Genomic DNA, 19,351 nt, shown 5'->3' on the forward strand with positions numbered 1-19,351 from the left:
CTATGTATCAGGTGCAGCTTTAAGTTACGGCTGTGAACATTCAGAAATGGACTTAAACATAAACATACACACAAAGATGCATAGATATTCTCTGAAGAGAGCTCTATTTCACCTTGGACAGTTTAGGTTTTAAATTTCAAAAACATTTGTAATTTTATAAAATACTTGGCTTTTGTCCTGTAATTCTTCTTTTGCAAAATTTTAATTTATTTACTTGAGGGACTGAGACAGAGAGAGAGAGAGAGAGAGAGAGAGTAAGCTCTCATCCAGTAGTTTACTCCCCAAATGCCTGCATCAGCCGGGGCTGGGCTAGGCCAAACTTAGGAACAAGGGAATTCAATCCAGATCCCCCCACCCCACCCCCACCCCATGTGGGCAGCAGGAACTCAATGACTGGAGGCTTCACTTTCTGCTTCCCAGGACCTGCAATGGCAGGAAGCTGGAGCCAGGAGCCAGGTATTGAACCCAGGTACCCAGATATGGGATGAAGGCATCTTAATTGCTGCGTTAAGCAACCACCCCTTCTCTTCTAATTGTTTTCCAAAATGTTTTTCAGCAAACTGGCCCCTCTCATTTCCCTCCCTCCGTCCCTCTCTGCCTTTACCCGCAAAAGACTCCTAAAGCAAGAGAGGGCCATCAGTAGAATGGAATCCAGATTCTACTGCAACCGCCATGGTACAATCGGGAGTTAGGCTGCTGCGGGAGCACCGCATCCAAACCCTAGCCTGGCAGGGGAGAGTCGCTGGCAGGGGCGGGAAAGGGCTCCGTGCCACAGGGGAGACTCACGTGTGGTGGGGGTCAGCACACAGAGGAGGACTGGCAATGAGACAGGTGACCCACTGAGGACCAAGCAGAGCGAGTGGCAAGAGAGGAAGGCCGGATTGTTCTGGGTACTTCCCTGGGCTCAGCACCAGCCTGGTTTCTCCACAGAGTGTCAGATTTATACTAACTTTTCTTGTGGGGATGGTCTTTTTGTCCAACAGGGTTAAGTCCCTGTATAGCAGAAGTGGCAAAACAGGTGCTACTTGTCCACCCAGAAGATTCCAGCCTATGCCCTACTTCATTTCTGTATGCCAAGGGCAGGGGGGCAGCTCTGGCTGTGGGGAGCCAACCTCAGGCACCGAGGCCCTTCCACGAGTCACTGAAGGAAGAGCAGTCTCCCAGCCTTTATTTTAACACCTATGAGAGCAACAGCAAACAATCCCTGAGACAACCTCACAGTTGCGTGGCTCCAGTTTCATAACAGAGGATTGAAATGCCAATATTGGGGCCAGTGCTAGGGCATAGCAGGTAAAGCTGCCAATCGTATGGGTGCTGGTTTGAGTCCTAGCTGCTCCACTTCTGATCCAGCTCTCTGCTATGGCCTGGGAAAGCAGTGGAGCATGGCCCGAGTGCTTGGGCCCCTGCACCTGTGTGAGAGACCTGGAAGAAGCTCCTGGCTCCTGATCGACTCAGCTCTAGCTGTTGAGGCCATTTGGGGAGTAAACCAGCAGATGGAAGACCTCTTCTCTGTCTCTGTCTGTAACTCTGCCTTTCAAATAAATAAGTAAATCTTAAAAATAAAGCCAAAATTTAGGGAGCCAGGCTGATAATGTGATGATAGCAACTGTAGGTAGCACTGGGCTCTCACCCAGGACCAGGCACTGTTTTACCTGCCTGGGAGCTCCTCAGCCCTCTCTCTCTCAGATATCAGCTAGTGGGATGCCAGGGTGGTGGTGCTGGCACCAGGCCTCAGCACTGGCAGACACCAGTCTGTGGTCTTTGCGAGGGCACTTGCCTGGTAAGAGGCTGATTACTGCTAGCAAAAAGGGAAGCCCAGTGGGCCAGGTGTTCTGATTCTTCAAGAGTTGTTAAAAAAAAAAAATCTAGATTTGTAGGGGATGGGCATTTGGCCTAATGGTGTCAACACCAGCATCTCATGTGGATGTGCCTGGGCTTGAGTACTGGTTCTGCTCTTCATTCAGCTTCCTAGTATTGCAAATCCTGGGAGGTAGCAGGTGATGGCTCAAGTTAGGTGGGTCTGTGGCTTATGGCTTCAGCTTGGGCCAGCCCTGGCCAATGCAGGCATTTGGGGGAGTGAATCAGTGGATGGGAACTCTCTTTGTCTTCTAAAAAGAAAAAAAAAAAAAGAAATAAAAAAAGAAAATCTAGATTTTTGTTTTACATGTAAAATCTGCCCATTTGTCAATGTGGCTGACAAACTCAGTTTTTTAGTTTTTGTTTTTGGGTAATGCGAGGAGGCCAAGTGCAGCTCAAACAAAGCCCACCTGGGGGACGGATCTGGGCTGCAGGCAGCTGGTCTGTCGGCTCTGGTTAGTGAACCTCTGCCTTGACCTTGAACTGAAGCTGTGTGCTGGCTGCCTCTGTCGTTGATGGGTCCCACTTCTGCAGACTGGGCCCCTCTTTAGAAACCTCCCAGGCTCCTGCAACACCCCCTGCTTGGTTTCCATGGCTCTCGGACACCTGAGCACAACTTCCGTGGACTGGCTGCAGATCGGCAGCAAGGCGCTGCTGAGGTGCTCCCCGCGGCTGTGGGAGCACAGGAATGATGCCCCAGCTCCTGTGAACAGACTTCATGGTGTCTCATCTCCCATGTTTGGGCAACCCCGATCCTCCGACGCAGCTCATAACAACTGCCACGAAGCTGCGTCGCCCTCATCCCCTGCATACGCCCCTGCGAATCCAAGCACCTGACATTCCTTTCTGGAAGTCTCCTCTGTTGAGATAATCCTAACTTCTGACATGGCCTAATGTGTGTCAAACTACTTAACCCTCTCGATTTTCTAACATGTTCTACACCTTTGATAAATGTGTTCCAGGTGTTTTTGAAAGTTACTGATGAAACTGTTCAATGGAGGAGGAGTTGGGCAAAGCCAGGGCACAGAAATGACACCAGAGACACAAAGCCCCAGGCCAGTAGTGGCCCAGGAATTCATTAATGCATGTCAGGTTTTGGCCATCATCAAGTCATGTGGCTCTCAGGGGCTCTGAGCCCTCTCTTTGTCAGATGACCATGAGGCTTCATCATAGATTATAGCAAAATTCAGGTTTGTAAGCTTTCTACTCTCTGAAAATAGCAATCTCACCCAGCACAGTAGGCTCACTTCAGTCCTGTGAACATTCTTTCTAGAAGGTTCACAAGCTATTTAATTATCTACTATAACAATTGTATAAGACACCTAGGCAACGTTGTAAAAATCACCATTTAATCTGTTTGAAAATGAGGAAATTTTTTTTTGTTTGCGGTTTTGGGTATAGACTTCATTTTACACGATTTCTAAAAAAAAGTGGTTCGTATGGTTTGGAGATCAGTGCTGCAAATTTGTTCTGGAACAAACTGGTGGCCCTGAAGACTGGACCTTACTCGCAGAGGTCAGTTCATTTTTCTGTTCTTATTGTATTCACAAGGATGTGACTTTTAACTCACCCACTGAGACACCTCTCTGTCCCTTCTCCAAGAACAGGTGACCCAGGAGGACAGCCACTGAGATCCTGGTTAACAGGGTCGACCTGATTAGGGCAGAGTGAGGAGTTCTCTTGTTCATCTTGATGCACCAGAGACCACCACCTGGTATACCTGCACTGGCTGCTCTTCCATGCCTCCCACTTTTCTTTCTCACATAAGTAATTTTAACTTTATAATTAAAAAAAACTCACTCAACCTCCCCAGGGGAATATATCATTTCTTCCTCTCAACTCTACTTTTTGTAATATGCTTCCCAAATGTCCAAAGTACAGGCCTATTTGTGTTTTTTCCTCCCATTTTTATAGTCTAGTACAAACTCATTATTTTCTGTAACATTCAAAGTTACAAATTTATGCTTTTTGGTAGCTAAGAAATGGATCCAAAATAGTAGTTTCTCTCCTCAGTCTTCTGCAAGGTGAAATTGTTTGCCATCCAAGAGTTTATCAGATGTTTGTCTCCCTTAGCGGAATCTACCTTGGAGTGAGTGCATTGATGTCAAGGAGAAATCCCCATGGCAGCTGTCATTTGCTTTGGGCCCACTGGGAAATCTGGGTGGGGAAAGCACTGCCCTCCTCTCCCCTCGGGGGTCGGACTCCATTCTGGCCCCTGATCTCAGATCCAGGCCCTCTCCTGTTCATCTGGGGCTCACAGGCACTCTGATCCCATTCAGTATTTTTTCTTTTTGGTGCTGTCATTGTCTGCTCTTTTTTTCACCTCTTCCCTTGCACTATCAATTCTTGCTCCTCTTGTACCCAATTCATCAGTTGAAAACTTGAGGCTGCCGGCACCGGTCACAGATGAGGCCGTCCAAGAAGAGACGTCTCGCTTGCCTGGTCTGCTGAGTATGACCCGTCACTTCTCTCCTCCCTGCTTTTCTGAGAAATCATTCTCTCCTTTTCCTTTGCTTCCGTTTCTGCCTCCTCCTTCCAAGCCTGCTCTTCAAATGCTGATGCTACAGAGGGTTCTGATTGGGATTCTCTTATCACCCCCTACACCCCAGCAAACCCAGCAGGTCCCACGCTGAAATCAGTCCATCTCCTTTCCATATGCATCCAATCATCCACCTGCCACCACCTCAGATTAGGCTCCCACTGTCTCACAACTCCTTCCATGCGCCTTAAATGCTTTTATCACTTCCATCCTGTGTGTGTGTGTGTGTGTGTGTGTGTGTCTGTCCTATACTGTGCCATATGGTAGCTTCTGCTATTATCAAGTGTAATGTGCTCTTTCAGAGCCTGGCTCGTGAACAAATATTGTCCCTTCACATGGAATATCTTATTCATATTTCTATTACAAGTGGCTAGGACAGTGTCTAGCAGAGTGTGGCACAGTATGGTAGGGACAATGTAAATGTTGACAAAAGCATAAGTGGTTTTGTATGGCAAAATACAACACATGGTACCATCTGACTTTATTTTTTTTTTTCTGAAGCGTATGGAAATGAATGGAAGGAATCAAGGTCTGCAGGAAAAAGAACCAAAGATCCCACTGGAGAAGAAACAGGGTTGTTGCAGCTTTAGGGAGAAGGGCCATTTGTGAAGATGTGGAAATTGGGAGAATTTAACACCGATGTTACAAATGTGTGGGTCCAACAGAGAGGCTCTGATATTATCGAATGATCTGCTAATTGAAAATGAAACTATATCTCACTTGTGAAAGAATAGGTGCAAAATCGCTTCTTCTTAGGCAGTCCAGTCCTCTCCATCAAATGCTGATAGTTCCACAGAGTCGCGATGGTGAACGCCATTGAGACTATTGTTCTATTGAAGTGAACGTTTACTTTAAAAGGCCACCATCTGTTTGATTCAGGGTGAACTCCTCCTAATGGGCACACTGCATATTGTGTGGCAACCTTTTCTCCTGAAACAAGTTATCTGGCGAGGAGACTCAAAGCCCTGGCTTATGCGGTTTTGGAAATGTCTATCGGCTGACCATGGTTTGATTTTGGAATCCTTAGTTGGCTTGGGAACTGCAAACAGGACATGTGGCAAGCTTCCCGTTGACAACATCCTAGGCACAGGAATAGGCCCTCTGCTTGCCCAGGAGGGACGGAAAAAGCAGATGGCAGGTGAACTGGGCCCCCATCACTCACAAGAGCAGTGGCCACAGGATGAAGGCTACACACAACAGATTTGATTTAGCCCGCTGAGGAAGTTATAGGAAATCTGGGGGAACAATGGGGCTAAGCTAAAATGTTACTGAGGGTGCTTTCCAAACATGAATATACTGGGGTTACTTTTTTTTGGATCATGTAAGATAATAATAGTTTTCATTGCTGTATGTGCCTTTGCCATGTAGTTCTAACCATCTCATTGGCTAGCCAAGGCTACCCCAGACAGCAACTCCTTAGATACTGATTATAAGTTGGATTTACTGCTCAGAAAGACCCCTGAAAGGCAAAATTGCTCCAGCAGTGGCTCCAGTCCTCACCTTCATGAGAAACGGTGTGTTTTCTTGAACAGTACTGAACAAAATCAGTACGCATCTCCCTGTGTTTCAAACTACTTAACCCTCTCGATTTTCTAACATGTTCTACACCTTTGATAAATGTGTTCCAGGTGTTTTTGAAAGTTACTGATGAAACTGTTCAATGGAGGAGGAGTTGGGCAAAGCCAGGGCACAGAAATGACATCAGAGACACAAAGCCCCATGCTGATTACATGAAACTGAATTCCAACTGACACTACTGTTAAATATCAGTCATTAGCTGGGGAAGAGCCAGGGAGACAACTACCCCAGTGGAATTCCACTGGCTCGTCATTCCTCACCAGGCTCAGTGTTTGGCTATGTGTGCGTACGATTGAGTCAGAAAAGCAAGAGCTTCCTCTCTAAAGGATTTATAGGACAGTAACAAGTCTTTTGTCCACAGCAACGTCATCCTGATACCCAGAAAATAAGTGGTATTTGGAAAAGAAAAATAGCAGCTTGGCAATGTTCTTTTTTCTTTTTTTTTTTTTTTAACAGGCAGAGTGGACAGTGAGAGAGAGAGAGACAGAGAGGAAGGTCTTCCTTTTGCTGTTGGTTCACCCTCCAATGGTCGCCGCGGCCGGCGCACTGCGGCCGGCGCGCTGTGGCCGGCGCACCACGCTGATCCGATGGCAGGAGCCAGGTACTTATCCTGGTCTCCCATGGGGTGCAGGGCCCAAGTACTTGGACCACCCTCCACTGCATTCCCTGGCCACAGCAGAGAGCTGGCCTGGAAGAGGGGCAACCGGGACAGAATCCGGCGCCCTGACTGGGACTAGAACCTGGTGTGCCAGTGCCGCAAGGCGGAGGATTAGCCTAGTGAGCCGCGGTGCCAGCTGGCAATGTTCTTAAAAATGGTAATCTAAGCACCAGGACCAAAATGGGGACCTGGGGTTGCCCATATAAGGTGGCCCACATTGACAAAGGAAGTTCCCTTTCTTGTCAGCACTGAATCTAGTATTTTCCAAAGGAACAGGTAATAGGAATTCTTTTTCAGATTTTTTCTTTAATGAGTCTTGGTTTGAAAACCCAGGGCAATTTTGCTGAGAACTACGTGCCAGGCTACAGGTAGGGACTCCGTTCTACTAAACACCCATGAACAGAGTTCCCCAGTGGACTCTGGGAGGGTCAACATGGGCGTGCGGCCCGAGCAGCTGCACATGGGAAGCGTGCTACCTCCAAGACAGAGCATCTGCGGGCACCGACTAGCCTGAGCATCCCATGTTCCTCTGAATCCAAACTGGCTTTCAAGGCAAGACGCAAGCAGCAGTGCCCTAAGAAGCACGAACAAGGCGCCCTGCCACGTCCTTTCTGAGTTGTTCTACAGTAGTCAACAACTTTGAAAATGATGACACAGAAGCAATGTAAAAGCAGGGTGACCCAGAGTCTCTTTTCCTATAAATCCTCCTTTACTCAGCAATAAATTGATGGCAACAATTGATACACACATGCACATACACACACTCCCATATACGCTAAGAAATAGGAATTGTGCAATTTCAGCGGTCACATATATGAGTTAAATGTTTACATGTACATATTAAATTGGTATTATACAATATAAAGAATGGTAGAATTAATGCTAAAATTTTAAATATTTCCTTACTCAGAATAACACTAAATAGCAAATAAAAAATACAGTAAGAGGGGGCCAGCATGGTAGCACTGGGAGTTAAACTCTGGCCTGTGGTGCTGGTATCCCGTTTGAGGACTGGTTCTAGTCTCAGCTGCTCCACTTCTGATCCAGCTCCCTGCTAATGCACCTGGGAAGAGAGTGAAAGTTGTCATGGGAGATCTGGATGGAGTTCCAGGCTCCTGGCTTCAGCCTGGCCCAGCCCAAGCTGTTCTGGCCATTTGGGAAATGAACCAGTGTTTGGAAGATTTCTCTCTCTGACTCTCCCTCTCTCTCTTGCTCTCTCTGTAAATCTGCCTTTTAAATCAATAAAATAAATATTTAAAAATTTTTGAGAAGAAAGAAAATGCAAAAGAAGGAAAAAAGCTTTATATGTTGGCACCTTTGTTAAGGGCATTTTTCCGTGCTTTCTTTCCAAAGGGGGCTCACGCTTGCATTCTGCACCGGGACCCTCAGGTTAAGTAGCAAGCCCTGGATCCATGTGTGTCCAAGGTGCTGAGGGTCTGTTCAGGCCTCAGGGTGCTTGCAGGGCCTTGGAGGCTGGCCCCTCTACCAGGCAGCCCCGGGGGTTCACCCCAGCATGCTGTACTAAGATAAGAACTCTGAAGGCAGGCAGGAGGACGAAGGGTCTGGACAGCTCAGCTCTCTTGGGAATCACCTCTGCTGGGAGCTGGCTTTTGGGTCCATGGACTTGAACATGCGCACAGTTCCTTCAGAACACAATTTCACCTGTGAGGGCCTGAGTCCCTGCGCTCCTGCCAGGCATACCATCCTCTGCCAGGAACAGCATCCCTGGGCTCTGAGGACGGCTGCTCTCTCTTCCCTCCGGTCTCAGCCCAAACACTCTCTTCTCAGAGAAGCCATTTCTTCCTACACCCCAGCTCTCTACTTGGTTTCTCTACAGAACTTCAGCTGTTGCGGACTTTGTACACCTATCAGGTTGTTCTTCTCTGGGAAGCCCCTGGGCAACGAATGTGTAGGCTAAGAACCTAATCTGTCCTGCTCTCTGCTGCAGCCCCAGCTCCTAGCCCTGGACTTGCTGGCCAGTGTGTCCACAGTACCTGTCCATTTGGTGAGTGAATAAATTTAATTAGATGCCCGCAAATAGAATTTGTCAGATTATTCGGTGTTTTTCCAAAAGTCCAATTTAAGACCTGTTTCAAGGAAGCAGCGAATTTCAGCCATTTGCCATGATGCTATCAAATGACTTTCACAAAAGCCTGTGTGGACCTGAATGTTTTAACAAAACATTTTACAAGGAATTAATGAACTGGCACACGCACACATATGCACACACACACATACTCAACCACCCACCTACACAGAGTTTTGAAAATCAGTCACCAGTATTTCAAAGAAAAAAATTTAGACTCTCTAATAGTAGCTCTTCTGTAGACAGAAATTAAAGAACAGAGCAAATGACTGCAAAGTTTTCCCACTGAAAATTGCTCTATAAAAAGTTATACATTACAGCTGATTTCTTGTTTTACATATGGATTTGAATAGCATCAAGTGAATCTTCTCAGGGTATAATGCAAAAAATATTTAAAACTTTTATAATGATCAGCATCATAGGTGTTGTGAGTTTCTTCCTTCATCTGGTACCAAGTTGTCCTTTGAGATGCCAAATTGGCTATTTTGTGAATTAACTTGGAGAAAAGCATTTATTAACCCACATTAACATCAGTAGCCCTCGCTGGCATCCACATTAGTCCTGATGTGATTGCCTGGAAAGTTTTTTAAAGTCAGACTGAATACTAGTGCTTGAATTTTTGAAAATATTTCCTCCCAAACCTGATTGCTCCAGTGGTGTGATGTTAATTGAAGTGTCTGACAAATTAACAAGGCATGGATTTTACAAGGAGAAGCTTGGTAAGTGGAGAGTGGCAAAAATCGCAGTGGACTAAACTCGCACGAAATGGCATTTCCTTATTTGCAAATCCTTTTTCATTGCCTTGGCCCAGCATAACTTGACTGATGGGTGTCCTCCAGCTCATCCCACTTGACATGAAACTGACAAGGTAATCACAGGATGGGACTTGTTCGTTTTTGCCAAGAAGTCCTTTTTTCTACAGTGCATGAAATAAAGACTCCATGCTGAAGGCTGAATTGATACCAGCTCTAAGATTAAGCCTAGAGTGCTGTGGAAATCACTCCGAAGAATGGCATCTCCCAAGCACTCCCCAACAGCCTGGACAAAGCACGGGGGAGGACGCTGAAGGGAATGATGCTGGCTTGGCCCCGGGGGGAAGGACCAGATGGGACCTAATAGCTCTTTTCTACTACTAATTTCTATGATAATTCTACGTTGCCACATGGCATATGTATTTTTTTTTTAATCTAAAGGCAGAGTATCAGTCAATGAAGTGACTAGGATTTTAATGAAAGGTATTTTTCATGCACTGTATCTATTCACACATATTTCTTACCCACCACCCACCCACCATCCCCACTGGCTCACAATACATCATTTACTATTAGGTTAGGAGAAGTAGACAGAGAGGCCCAAACACTGCATGTTTTGCATCGTTATCAATACTAATGAGACACAAAGAGAGTCTAAGTTTTATTAGGAACTAAGATGCCTTGTGCAGCAATTTTATAGTCACTCACCTTAATCTCCTTTTCTTATAATTGGGGATTATGCTTGGATTTAAGGATTACACCATGCCAATTAGCATTTGAGAAAAAAAAATTACAAGTGTGAAATTTTTAGATCTTTTTAGAGAAAACGTTAATGACTTGGGAAAATTAGAGAAGTCCTAGCCATTCTTACGGGTAAGTCGAAAGAGAACTTCTCCCTCTTCCTGAGCAGATGCTATTTGCCTTCCTCTGACCTCCCAGAACTCTATTTGCACTTCTCAGTGGCACTGGCCACGTCCTCTGATTTATTACAGTCATTTCATTTGCTTCTGGTATCTGTTAGGCGTTACGTTTCGCTCAGCATCCACGCTCTCCACCAGGGGCTGTGACACACAGGCAACATAAAGGAACAGACTGAACTTGAAGGGGAATAACCCTAAGAAGATATACACACCTCACCATGGGTGCATTGTCCTAGACACACACACGCAGGTAAGCTTTGAAAATAAACCCTTCCTAAGTTCAGTGCAGCACAACATTGTTCTATTTAATATAAAATAACACACGATACGAAAAGCACATGAATGTGACTGTCACTATAGACTGAAAAAAAAAATGCTCTCGTCTCCCTTCAAGGCAGTTTTTCATGCTTACCTCTCACAGCAGACTGCCAGGAGTCTCAGTTCTGGTGTGGCTAATGTGTTACTTATTTAAAGCAAAAAGATACAAGCTCTGGTAAAGCGGGATGAGGCACTTCACAGCTCGGCTGGCGTTGATGCACGTGGCGCAGATGAGGCTGGGCAGCAGCTTCCCGCTCACTATGGCGCCGTCAAACAGAGGTCCAAAGAACGGAACCTGTAGATTTGAAACAGCAAAACGATTTTCAAAAACTGGTAAAAATCAAACCAAAGAACAGGAGAACAGCTGAGTGAAGTCTCAGACGCACAGTAAGCTTATTAACAGGCTGCAGACCGAGGGCTCTCCAATCAAGGGAAGCAGGACTGCTCGGGACGTTCCTCTATTAGGAACTTTCCAGCAAGACTTGTAAGGAGAAATTCTCACTGGGTTCCGGGGTTTTTTTTATGTTTGCATTTGCAGAAATACCATTATTCTTCCTGTGTGCCTACATCATGTGGACCACGCAAGGTACAAGGATGTGCTTCGCTGCACATCACTAGGCTGGCATCTCCCTGACACCAGCCGTGGAACTGGTCAGGTCCCCGGCTTAGGTCCCCATGCATATCAACTTGTCAGTGGAGAGGATGATTATCCCCATCAACAGCCACTCGGTCCTGCTTACAGTCCGCATTCTTCTTGAACTTTCTGTCCTCCCTTCCTGTCTCCAAGATTCTGCCTTATCCTATCCTCATCTCCTTCTGCTTCTTTAACAGAGACTTGGCTTTCTTTCAATGGACCCATTTTACCATGTGGGTAGCCCATGAAGCTTTCATGCCTGCTTCTTCTTCTTCTTCTTCTTCTTCTTCTTTTTTTTTTTTTTTTTAGGATTTATTTATTTATTTGAAAGGTAGAGTTTCAGAGAGAGAGAGAGAGAGATATCTTCCATTTGCTGGCTCACTCCCCAAAAGGCCACAACAGCCAGGGCTGCGCCAGACTAAAGCCAGGAGCCGAGAGCCTCTGCCAGGTCTCTCACGTGGGTGGCAGGAGCCCAAGCACTTGGACCACCTTCTGCTGCTTTCCTAGGCACATCAGCAGGGATCTAGATTGGAAGCGGAGCAGTCAGGACCTTAATCTGCTACTCCACAGCGCTGTCTTTTTTAGAGATCTCCTCTCTCTCTCTCTCTCATTCTCTCTCTGGATTTCATTTACCCCAATCACTAATATGGAGACTGTTAGCTACATGAGACCAAAGACTGGGTCTTCCCTATAACTCTTTTATTTTTTTAAATTGAAACCTTTTATTTAATGAGTACAAATTTCTTAAGTACAACTTTAGGAATATAGTGGTTCTTCCTCCCATACCCGCCCTCCCACACCCATTCCCATCCCACCTCTTCCTCCCTCTCCCACCCCATTCTTCATTAAGATTAGTTTTTAATTAACTTCATATACAGAAGACCAACTCTATACTAAGATTTCTACAATCTGTGCCCTATAACTCTTACATTATTCTTTGTCACTTATTCATTTATTACATTACTATTTCAGTCACTTGTTCATTTGTTGACAAAATATTTTTATTCACTGGAGACACAGTGGAGAATAATTTTAAAAATCCATGATTTCACTGAGTTCAAAGTTTTGTTGAAGATTTTAGAGAATGAACAATATAAACACATAAAATATATGAATATGTGAAAGTATCAAGATGAAAAATAAAGTGTGGAAAAGCACTAGGACTTATAATTATTTTTTTTCTTTAGGGAGGGGAGAGTATCACTAATTACATCAAATGGCCAGGGAGGGCTGTAGGGAAGGAAGGCATTGCAGCACAGATCTAAAAGGAAAGGAGGAGACACAGGTTATGATGCTATCTGTCAGGAGGAACAACAAGCGCACAGCCTCGTGGTCAGAGCACAGCTAGTACTGTTTAAGCGACAGTGTGGACTCCATGATGGCCGCGGCCAGGTGCAGGTGAGTAAAAGGAAGAACACACGATGAGAGTTGGACAGATGAAAACAGTGGTTGGGGCTGGCGCTGTGACACAGCAGGCTAAGCCTCTGTGTGCTGTGCTGCCATCCCATATGGGCGCCGGTTCAAGTCCTGGCTGCTCCACTTGTGATCCAACTCTCTGCAACGGTCTGGGAAATCTGTGGAAGATGGCCCAAGTGCTTGGGCTCCTGCACCTGTGTGGGAGACCCGAAAGAAGCTCCTAGCTCCTGGCTTCAGATAAATCCATCCTCGGCCATTTGGGGAGTGAACCAGCAGATGGAAGATCTCTCTCTCTCTCCCCTTTTTATCTCTGTCTTTCAAATCAATAAATCTTAAAAAAAAAAAAAAAGTGGTCTCATAGGAAACTATAAGCACTCTGTATTTCTGCTCTGAGTAAGAAAGAAACTCTCTGGAAGGTGTTGAAAAGTGTATGGGGGAGTAGGATCTAACCTACATTTTAAAGGTACTGTTCTGGCTACTGAAGTTGGGCAAACTGCCGAGAGAAATTATGGAGACCAGCTGGGGAACTACTGAATCGCCCAGGCGAGGGATGGTGATTCAGGCTTGAATGAGAATGGTGGCAGGAGATCTGGGGAGAAGTGGGGGGGGGAGGGAAATCCCTGGATATATTTTCAAAGTACAGTGGGTGGGATTTGTTAAGGATTGTAAATGAGGTACGAGAGACAAGCAAGATGCCAGGGTCTCTGGCCTGGCAACTGGAAGGCAGGAACTCCAGGCGCCAGGAAGACTGAGAGGGAGGCTCATGAGTTCAGTTGCAGATGTATGCTAAGTTAGAGACGCTTATTAGGTGTCTCGTGGGGACGTATTGAGGAAGTAGTGGATACATCCAGGCTGGAAGCCACAGTAGAGGACAAGGTTGGAGACCTAAGTGTAAGAGCTGTTCATTTATAAATGGCAGATGATATATCCAACATACATGAGATGATATCTACAATGTTGGAGGTGGGGACATGAGAAGCTACTGGAAAAGGAAACAGAGAAGTAGCTGGAGACAGAGGAGGAAAACCTCCAGGGGTAGCACTGTCGCTGATATGAAGCTGGAATGCAAGCACCCAGTGAATGAGTGAAATTAATCAATATTTCAAAGAATTTAAATGAATGAATGTGGGTCTTCAGCCTAATTCCTTAAAAAAAAAATAAGACTTACACCGGGGGGCAGGGAGCTCTTACATCTACTGATTTGCTCCCCAAATAGCCACAACAGCCAGGGATGGTCCAGGCTGAAGCCAGGAGCCAGGAGCTCGATCCCGGTCTCCCACCTGGGTGGCAGGGACTGAAGTACTCGCGTCATCAACTGCTGCCTTCCCAGGCACGTCAGCGGGAAGCTGCACTGGAATTGCAGCAGTGTTAAGGGACGCAGCTGAATCCACTGCGCCACAGGGCTGTTCCCACCAGCTCAGCCTTTGAATTTCTCTCAATGACTACTTTTGTTTGTTAAAACACCTTTTCTGTGGTTGGCAATGGGGAGGGCCTTGGGACACAAGAGCGATCGAAAGACTGTCTCTGCACCTAAAGATGTTCGTGTTTCAGTTCAGGAGTGAAGTTCCACTGCAAGGCAGCCGCATTCATTCATTTACTTACTGCTCCATGTAAACGTCTTTCACGCGCTAAGGGCTGGTGAGCCATGGCCACTGGCATGAGAGGTAAAGTTATAGACAGAGAGAGGGAGAGACAGAAAGAAAGGGAGTGTATCCACTGGTTTACTCCCCAAATGGCCACAATGGCCGGAACTGGACCGATTTGAAGCCAGGAGCCAGGAGCTTCTTCTGGGTCTCCCACATGGGTGCAGGGGCCAAGTACTTGTGCCATTTTCTGCTGCCTTCCCAGGTCATAAGCAGAGAGCTGGACTGGAAGAGGGGCATCTGGGACGTGAACTGGCATCCACTGGGATCCCAGTGCCACAGGCAGAGGCTTAACTTACTCTGCTACAGCACCAGCCCAATGGTCAGAATTAGTAAGAGGAGTTTTTTTTTTATCAAAGTCAATAAATATAGAATAAATTCACACACACACACACACACACAACTTACTACATTTCTGTCCAGCAGCAACAATTGGCTTGAAAAGGAAATATTATGTACAACAGCATAAAAACATGAAATCCACAGGAATAGATCTAACAAGGAAAGTATAAAGAAAATTGCAAAACATATGAGAGGTATTCAGGTAGTCTAAAGTAATGGAAGAATACTGTTTATGGACTAGAAGTCTCAGTATTGTTGTCATTTCTCTTCTCAGACTGAGCTATGGATCGAATGCAAGGTGTTTATGTATTTTTAAGTGCTGACTATAAAATGTTCATAGAATGAAAGAGGCTAAGAAAAGACAAAGTGTTACTGAGGAAGAACTAGGTAGGACCTGCCCTACATGACAGCTAGACAGATCCTAAGCTGTAATAGGGAATGTGATAAAGGCACAGAGGACCAGTAGAGACAAAGGGAGAGGCACGCAGTAGGTATGGTGATGGTCAAAAACTCATTTATTGAGCTAACTGGGAAACCTTGCCCTGCAGGATACAGATACTGGCCTTTAAATACGGTGTATCCATGGGCCCAGGCATGAAAACATGGTGGCGCTTCTCCCATAACTAGACTATGCAGATCCAGGTACAGGAAGGTGGGGAGAGTACCTCTCACTCTACTCCTCCTGACTGGCATACATTAGTTTGTCTCCTGTTCCTATGATATCAGTCTCTGATTTTAGCTTTCAGTACCTAAGGGAGCCACGCTTATATCACAAGAAGAAACTGTGCTCTTCTAACTTGCAAGCGGAGCTGTCCCTGGCTGCTTGAAGGAAAAACAGTGTTGCTGCTGCACACAATAGGAATGAGGAAAGCGGTTCTCCTGGAATGCCCCCGGCTGACTATGTGCTCAACAGTGAACGCGCTGTCCCCCCCACATCCTCAACAGCTTTTATTGTTTGTTGGTTTCTGTATGAGAACCATTCTAATTGGGGTGAGGTGAAACCTCATTTTGGTTTTGATTTGCATTTCTCTCATGGCTAGTGATCCTGAGCATTCTTTCATGTATCTGTGGGCCATCTGAATTTCCTCTTTTAAAAAATGCCTATTCAAGTCCTTTGCCCATTTCTTAATTGTTTTGTAGTTGGTGAGTTTCTTGAGCTCTTTAGATCCCTTCATCAGTTGCATAGTTTGCATGTATTTTCTCTGAGTTGCCTCTTCACTTTGCTGAGTGCTTCTTTTACAGTACAGAGGCTTCTCAGCTTGATTTAATCCCATTTGTCAATTTGGGCTTTGATTGCCTGTGCTTCTGTGTCTTCTCCAAGAGGTCTTTGCCTATGCCAATGTTTCACAGAGTTTCCTCAATGTTCTACTATAGTAAATTTGATGGTATTGGGTGGTAGATTTAGGTCCTTGATCCATTTTGAGTGGATTTTTGTGTAAGGTGCAAGGTAGGGGTCTTGTTTCAAACTTCTGCACACAGAGATCCAGTTTTCCCAGCATCATTTGTTGAAGAGACTACCCTTGCTCCAGGGATTAATATTAGCTCCTTTATCAAAATAAGCTTGTTGTAGATGTGGATTGATTTCTGAAGATTCTATTCTGATCCACTGGTCTACAAGCCTTTTTTTTTTTTTTTTTTTTTTTTGCCAGTACCAGGAAAGGATGTGGGGAAAAAAGTACCTTTAGCCACTATTGTTGGGAATGTAAACTAGTACAACCATTGTGGAAGACAGTACAGAGACACCTGAGAAATGAAAATAGATCTACCATATGACCCATTCTACTCCTGGGAATTTACCCAAACAAAATGCAATCGTATATGAGGAGTTATCTGTACCCTTAAGTTCATTGCAGCTTAATTCACAATAGCTAAGATATGGAACCAACCCAGATGACTATCAACTGATGACTAAAAAAATTACAATATGTGTATATACATATACATACACACACACACACATACACACTAGGGAGTATAACTCAGAGGTTAAAAAAATACACTGGATTTTTTTTGCAATAAAATGGATGCAACTAGAAAATGGTATACTTAGTGAGATAAGCCAGTCCTAAAAAGACAAATACCATATGTTTTCCCTGATCTGGGGTAACTAATAGAGTACCAAAAATGTAATGTATGGGAGCGAAATTGACATTTTGAGATCCAATGATTATTTATAGCCCTTGTCTCTTCTGTTGACAGTGTTTCTTCATACTATTTGTTGCTTCATACTATTTGTTGAACTGTTTACTTAGTGTAGGGTTAATCATATGAGTATAAACAGAAAATAGATCTTTGTAACAAATGAAGAGTGGGAATAGGAGAGGGAGGAGGAAGAAGGATGGGAGAGTGGATAGTCATGGGAAGTACTACTATATTCCTAAATCTGTACATATGAAACACATGAGATCTGTATACCTTAAGTAATATTTTAAACAGAAGGAAAAAAAAGTAAATGCAATGGGTGACTATCTCCATCACGGGTTCTAATTAGAACATTAACTCAGCATTTTACCCCGGTGTAGCATGTCCATTCACAAACACCTCAAGTTTCTGAATGGCTCACACCTGCCCTCTTTTCAGTGTGATGAACGTACCCTCGGGACTAATAAGATTTTTTTTTTTTCCATGACTGTTGGCAAGCTGGATTTCCTTATCAGCTGCAAGTCAGGGGATGCTTGTGGAGCCCCTATGAGTTCCTTAATTAAAAGAAACACAGCTTTGGGGGTGGGTGGGGGAAGCATAATCCTAGGAAGTGCAACCCAAATTACTATCTCCTAATCAAGCTGGGGTCCAGACCAAGACACTTTGACATCCAGGCTCTCCTCCTGGGCCATTTCACTGTGACGGCAGAGCCAGCTTTCTGCAGAGAAGAGATAACCCTGACGTTCCTGAAGGAGAGTTCCTGGGTCAGAGAACAGGATCTGAAAGCTGCGTTTGATTTCTGGAAATTGATCTTCCAGAGACTCCATCGAGACATCTCAATGTTCCAAAGCAGAGAGAACCTCCAGCTTCCAGAACAGGAACACTGCCATGGGCAGGCCTGCCAAGAACCGAGCTGCAAATGCAGGGATGCGTGGCCTGGCTTACCAAATTTGGTTAGTTACTCGTCCCATTTTAAGAACTGCAGGTATTGTGTTTATAACAAAGACACAGCCGTGATTTGTGTGCCCAGCTTTTCAGCACTGTCTTTTTTTTATAAGAAGTTCCCCTGAGTTGGAAAATACATTTATAAATAACCACCTCCACTTCCAAATAACACTATACCGTTTCACAGGTGGTAGAAATACTACTCCCTGGGGCTGGCGCTAGTGCGTACCAGGTAAAGCCACCGCCTGTGACGCTGGTGTCACGTATGGGTGCCGGTTTGAGATCTGGCTGCTCCACTTCCAATCCAGCTCCTTGCTGATGGCCAGGGAAAGAAGCAGAGCACGGCCCAAGCGCTTGGGCCCCTGCACCCATGTGGGAGACCCGGAAGTTGTTTCTGGCTCCTGGATGCAGCCTGGCCCAGCTGTGTGGCTACCTGGGGAATGAACCAGTGGATGGAGGATCTCTCTGTCTCTTTTTTTTAAAGATTTATTTATTTGAAAGAGTTACACAGAGAGAGGAGAGGGAGAGGGAGAGGGAGAGGGAGAGAGAGAGAGAGAGAGAGAGAGAGGTCTTCCATCCAATGGTTCCTTCTCCTATCAGCCTCAACGGCCGGAGCTGCACCGATCCGAAGCCAAGAGCTAGGAGAAAGCTTCTTCCAGGTCTCCCACGAGGGTGCAGGGGCCCAAGGACTTGGGCCATCTTCTACTGCTTTCCCAGGCCATAGCAGAGAGCTGGATCGGAAGTGGAGCAGCCAAGTCTCGAACTGGCAGCCATATGGGATGCCGGCGCTTCAGGCCAGGGCATTAACCCACTGCGCCACAGCGCCGACCCTCTCTGATTTTCAAAATAAATAAATAAATCCTAAAAAAGGAATACTATTCCTGATTCCTACCTCCTATCCTTATAAATATTGTTGTCATTAATTATTTATAAACTATAATCTGCCGGCGCCGTGGCTCACTAGGCTAATCCTCTGCCTAGCGGCGCCAGCACACCGGGTTCTAGTCCCGGTTGGGGCGCCGGATTCTGTCCCGTTTGCCCCTCTTCCAGGCCAGCTCTCTGCTGTGGCCAGGGAGTGCAGTGGAGGATGGCCCAGGTGCTTGGGCCCTGCACCCCTTGGGAGACCAGGAAAAGCACCTGGCTCCTGGCTCCTGCCATCGGATCAGCGTGGTGCGCCGGCCGCAGCGCGCCGGCCGCGGCGGCCATTGGAGGGTGAACCAACGGCAAAGGAAGACCTTTCTCTCTGTCTCTCTCTCTCACTGTCCACTCTGCCTGTCAAAAAAAAAAAAAAAAAAAAACAAACAAAAAAAACAAACAAAACTATAATCAAAATTTACTATTATTTTTTAAAATATACTGTTATTTGTTGGAGCACTTAACAGCAAGAAAACAGATTTCATTCTAATTTAAGTTATTCCTTCTTTAACTCTTAATTTCTTTATGTACATCCATGCTTCTGATGTAGAATTTTTATTCTTTGTAATGAATTTAATATTTATTGCAAGGTAGGTAAACTGGCCA

At 45.4% G+C, this 19,351-nt stretch overlaps 1 protein-coding gene across 11 annotated transcripts in view; it reads right to left on the bottom strand.

Moving 5' to 3' along the window:
• The window catches only part of RALGAPA2 (Ral GTPase activating protein catalytic subunit alpha 2), a 328,989-nt gene that overhangs the window by 75,055 nt on the left and 234,583 nt on the right, over nt 1-19,351 (bottom strand). For 9 of the 11 annotated variants that reach the window (XM_070052134.1, XM_070052133.1, XM_051845326.2 and 6 more), the window contains one exon: nt 10,876-11,003. In XM_070052134.1, the coding sequence (XP_069908235.1) occupies nt 10,876-11,003 (128 nt within the window). Of the gene's footprint in view, nt 1-7,322; nt 7,696-10,802; nt 11,004-19,351 lie in introns of those variants that run through there. The other 2 variants (XM_051845328.2, XR_007919407.2) reach the window with 2 other exon arrangements.

This window comes from Oryctolagus cuniculus, chromosome 11 (assembly GCF_964237555.1).
Source record: "Oryctolagus cuniculus chromosome 11, mOryCun1.1, whole genome shotgun sequence".
NCBI classification, from domain to species: domain Eukaryota; kingdom Metazoa; phylum Chordata; class Mammalia; order Lagomorpha; family Leporidae; genus Oryctolagus; species Oryctolagus cuniculus.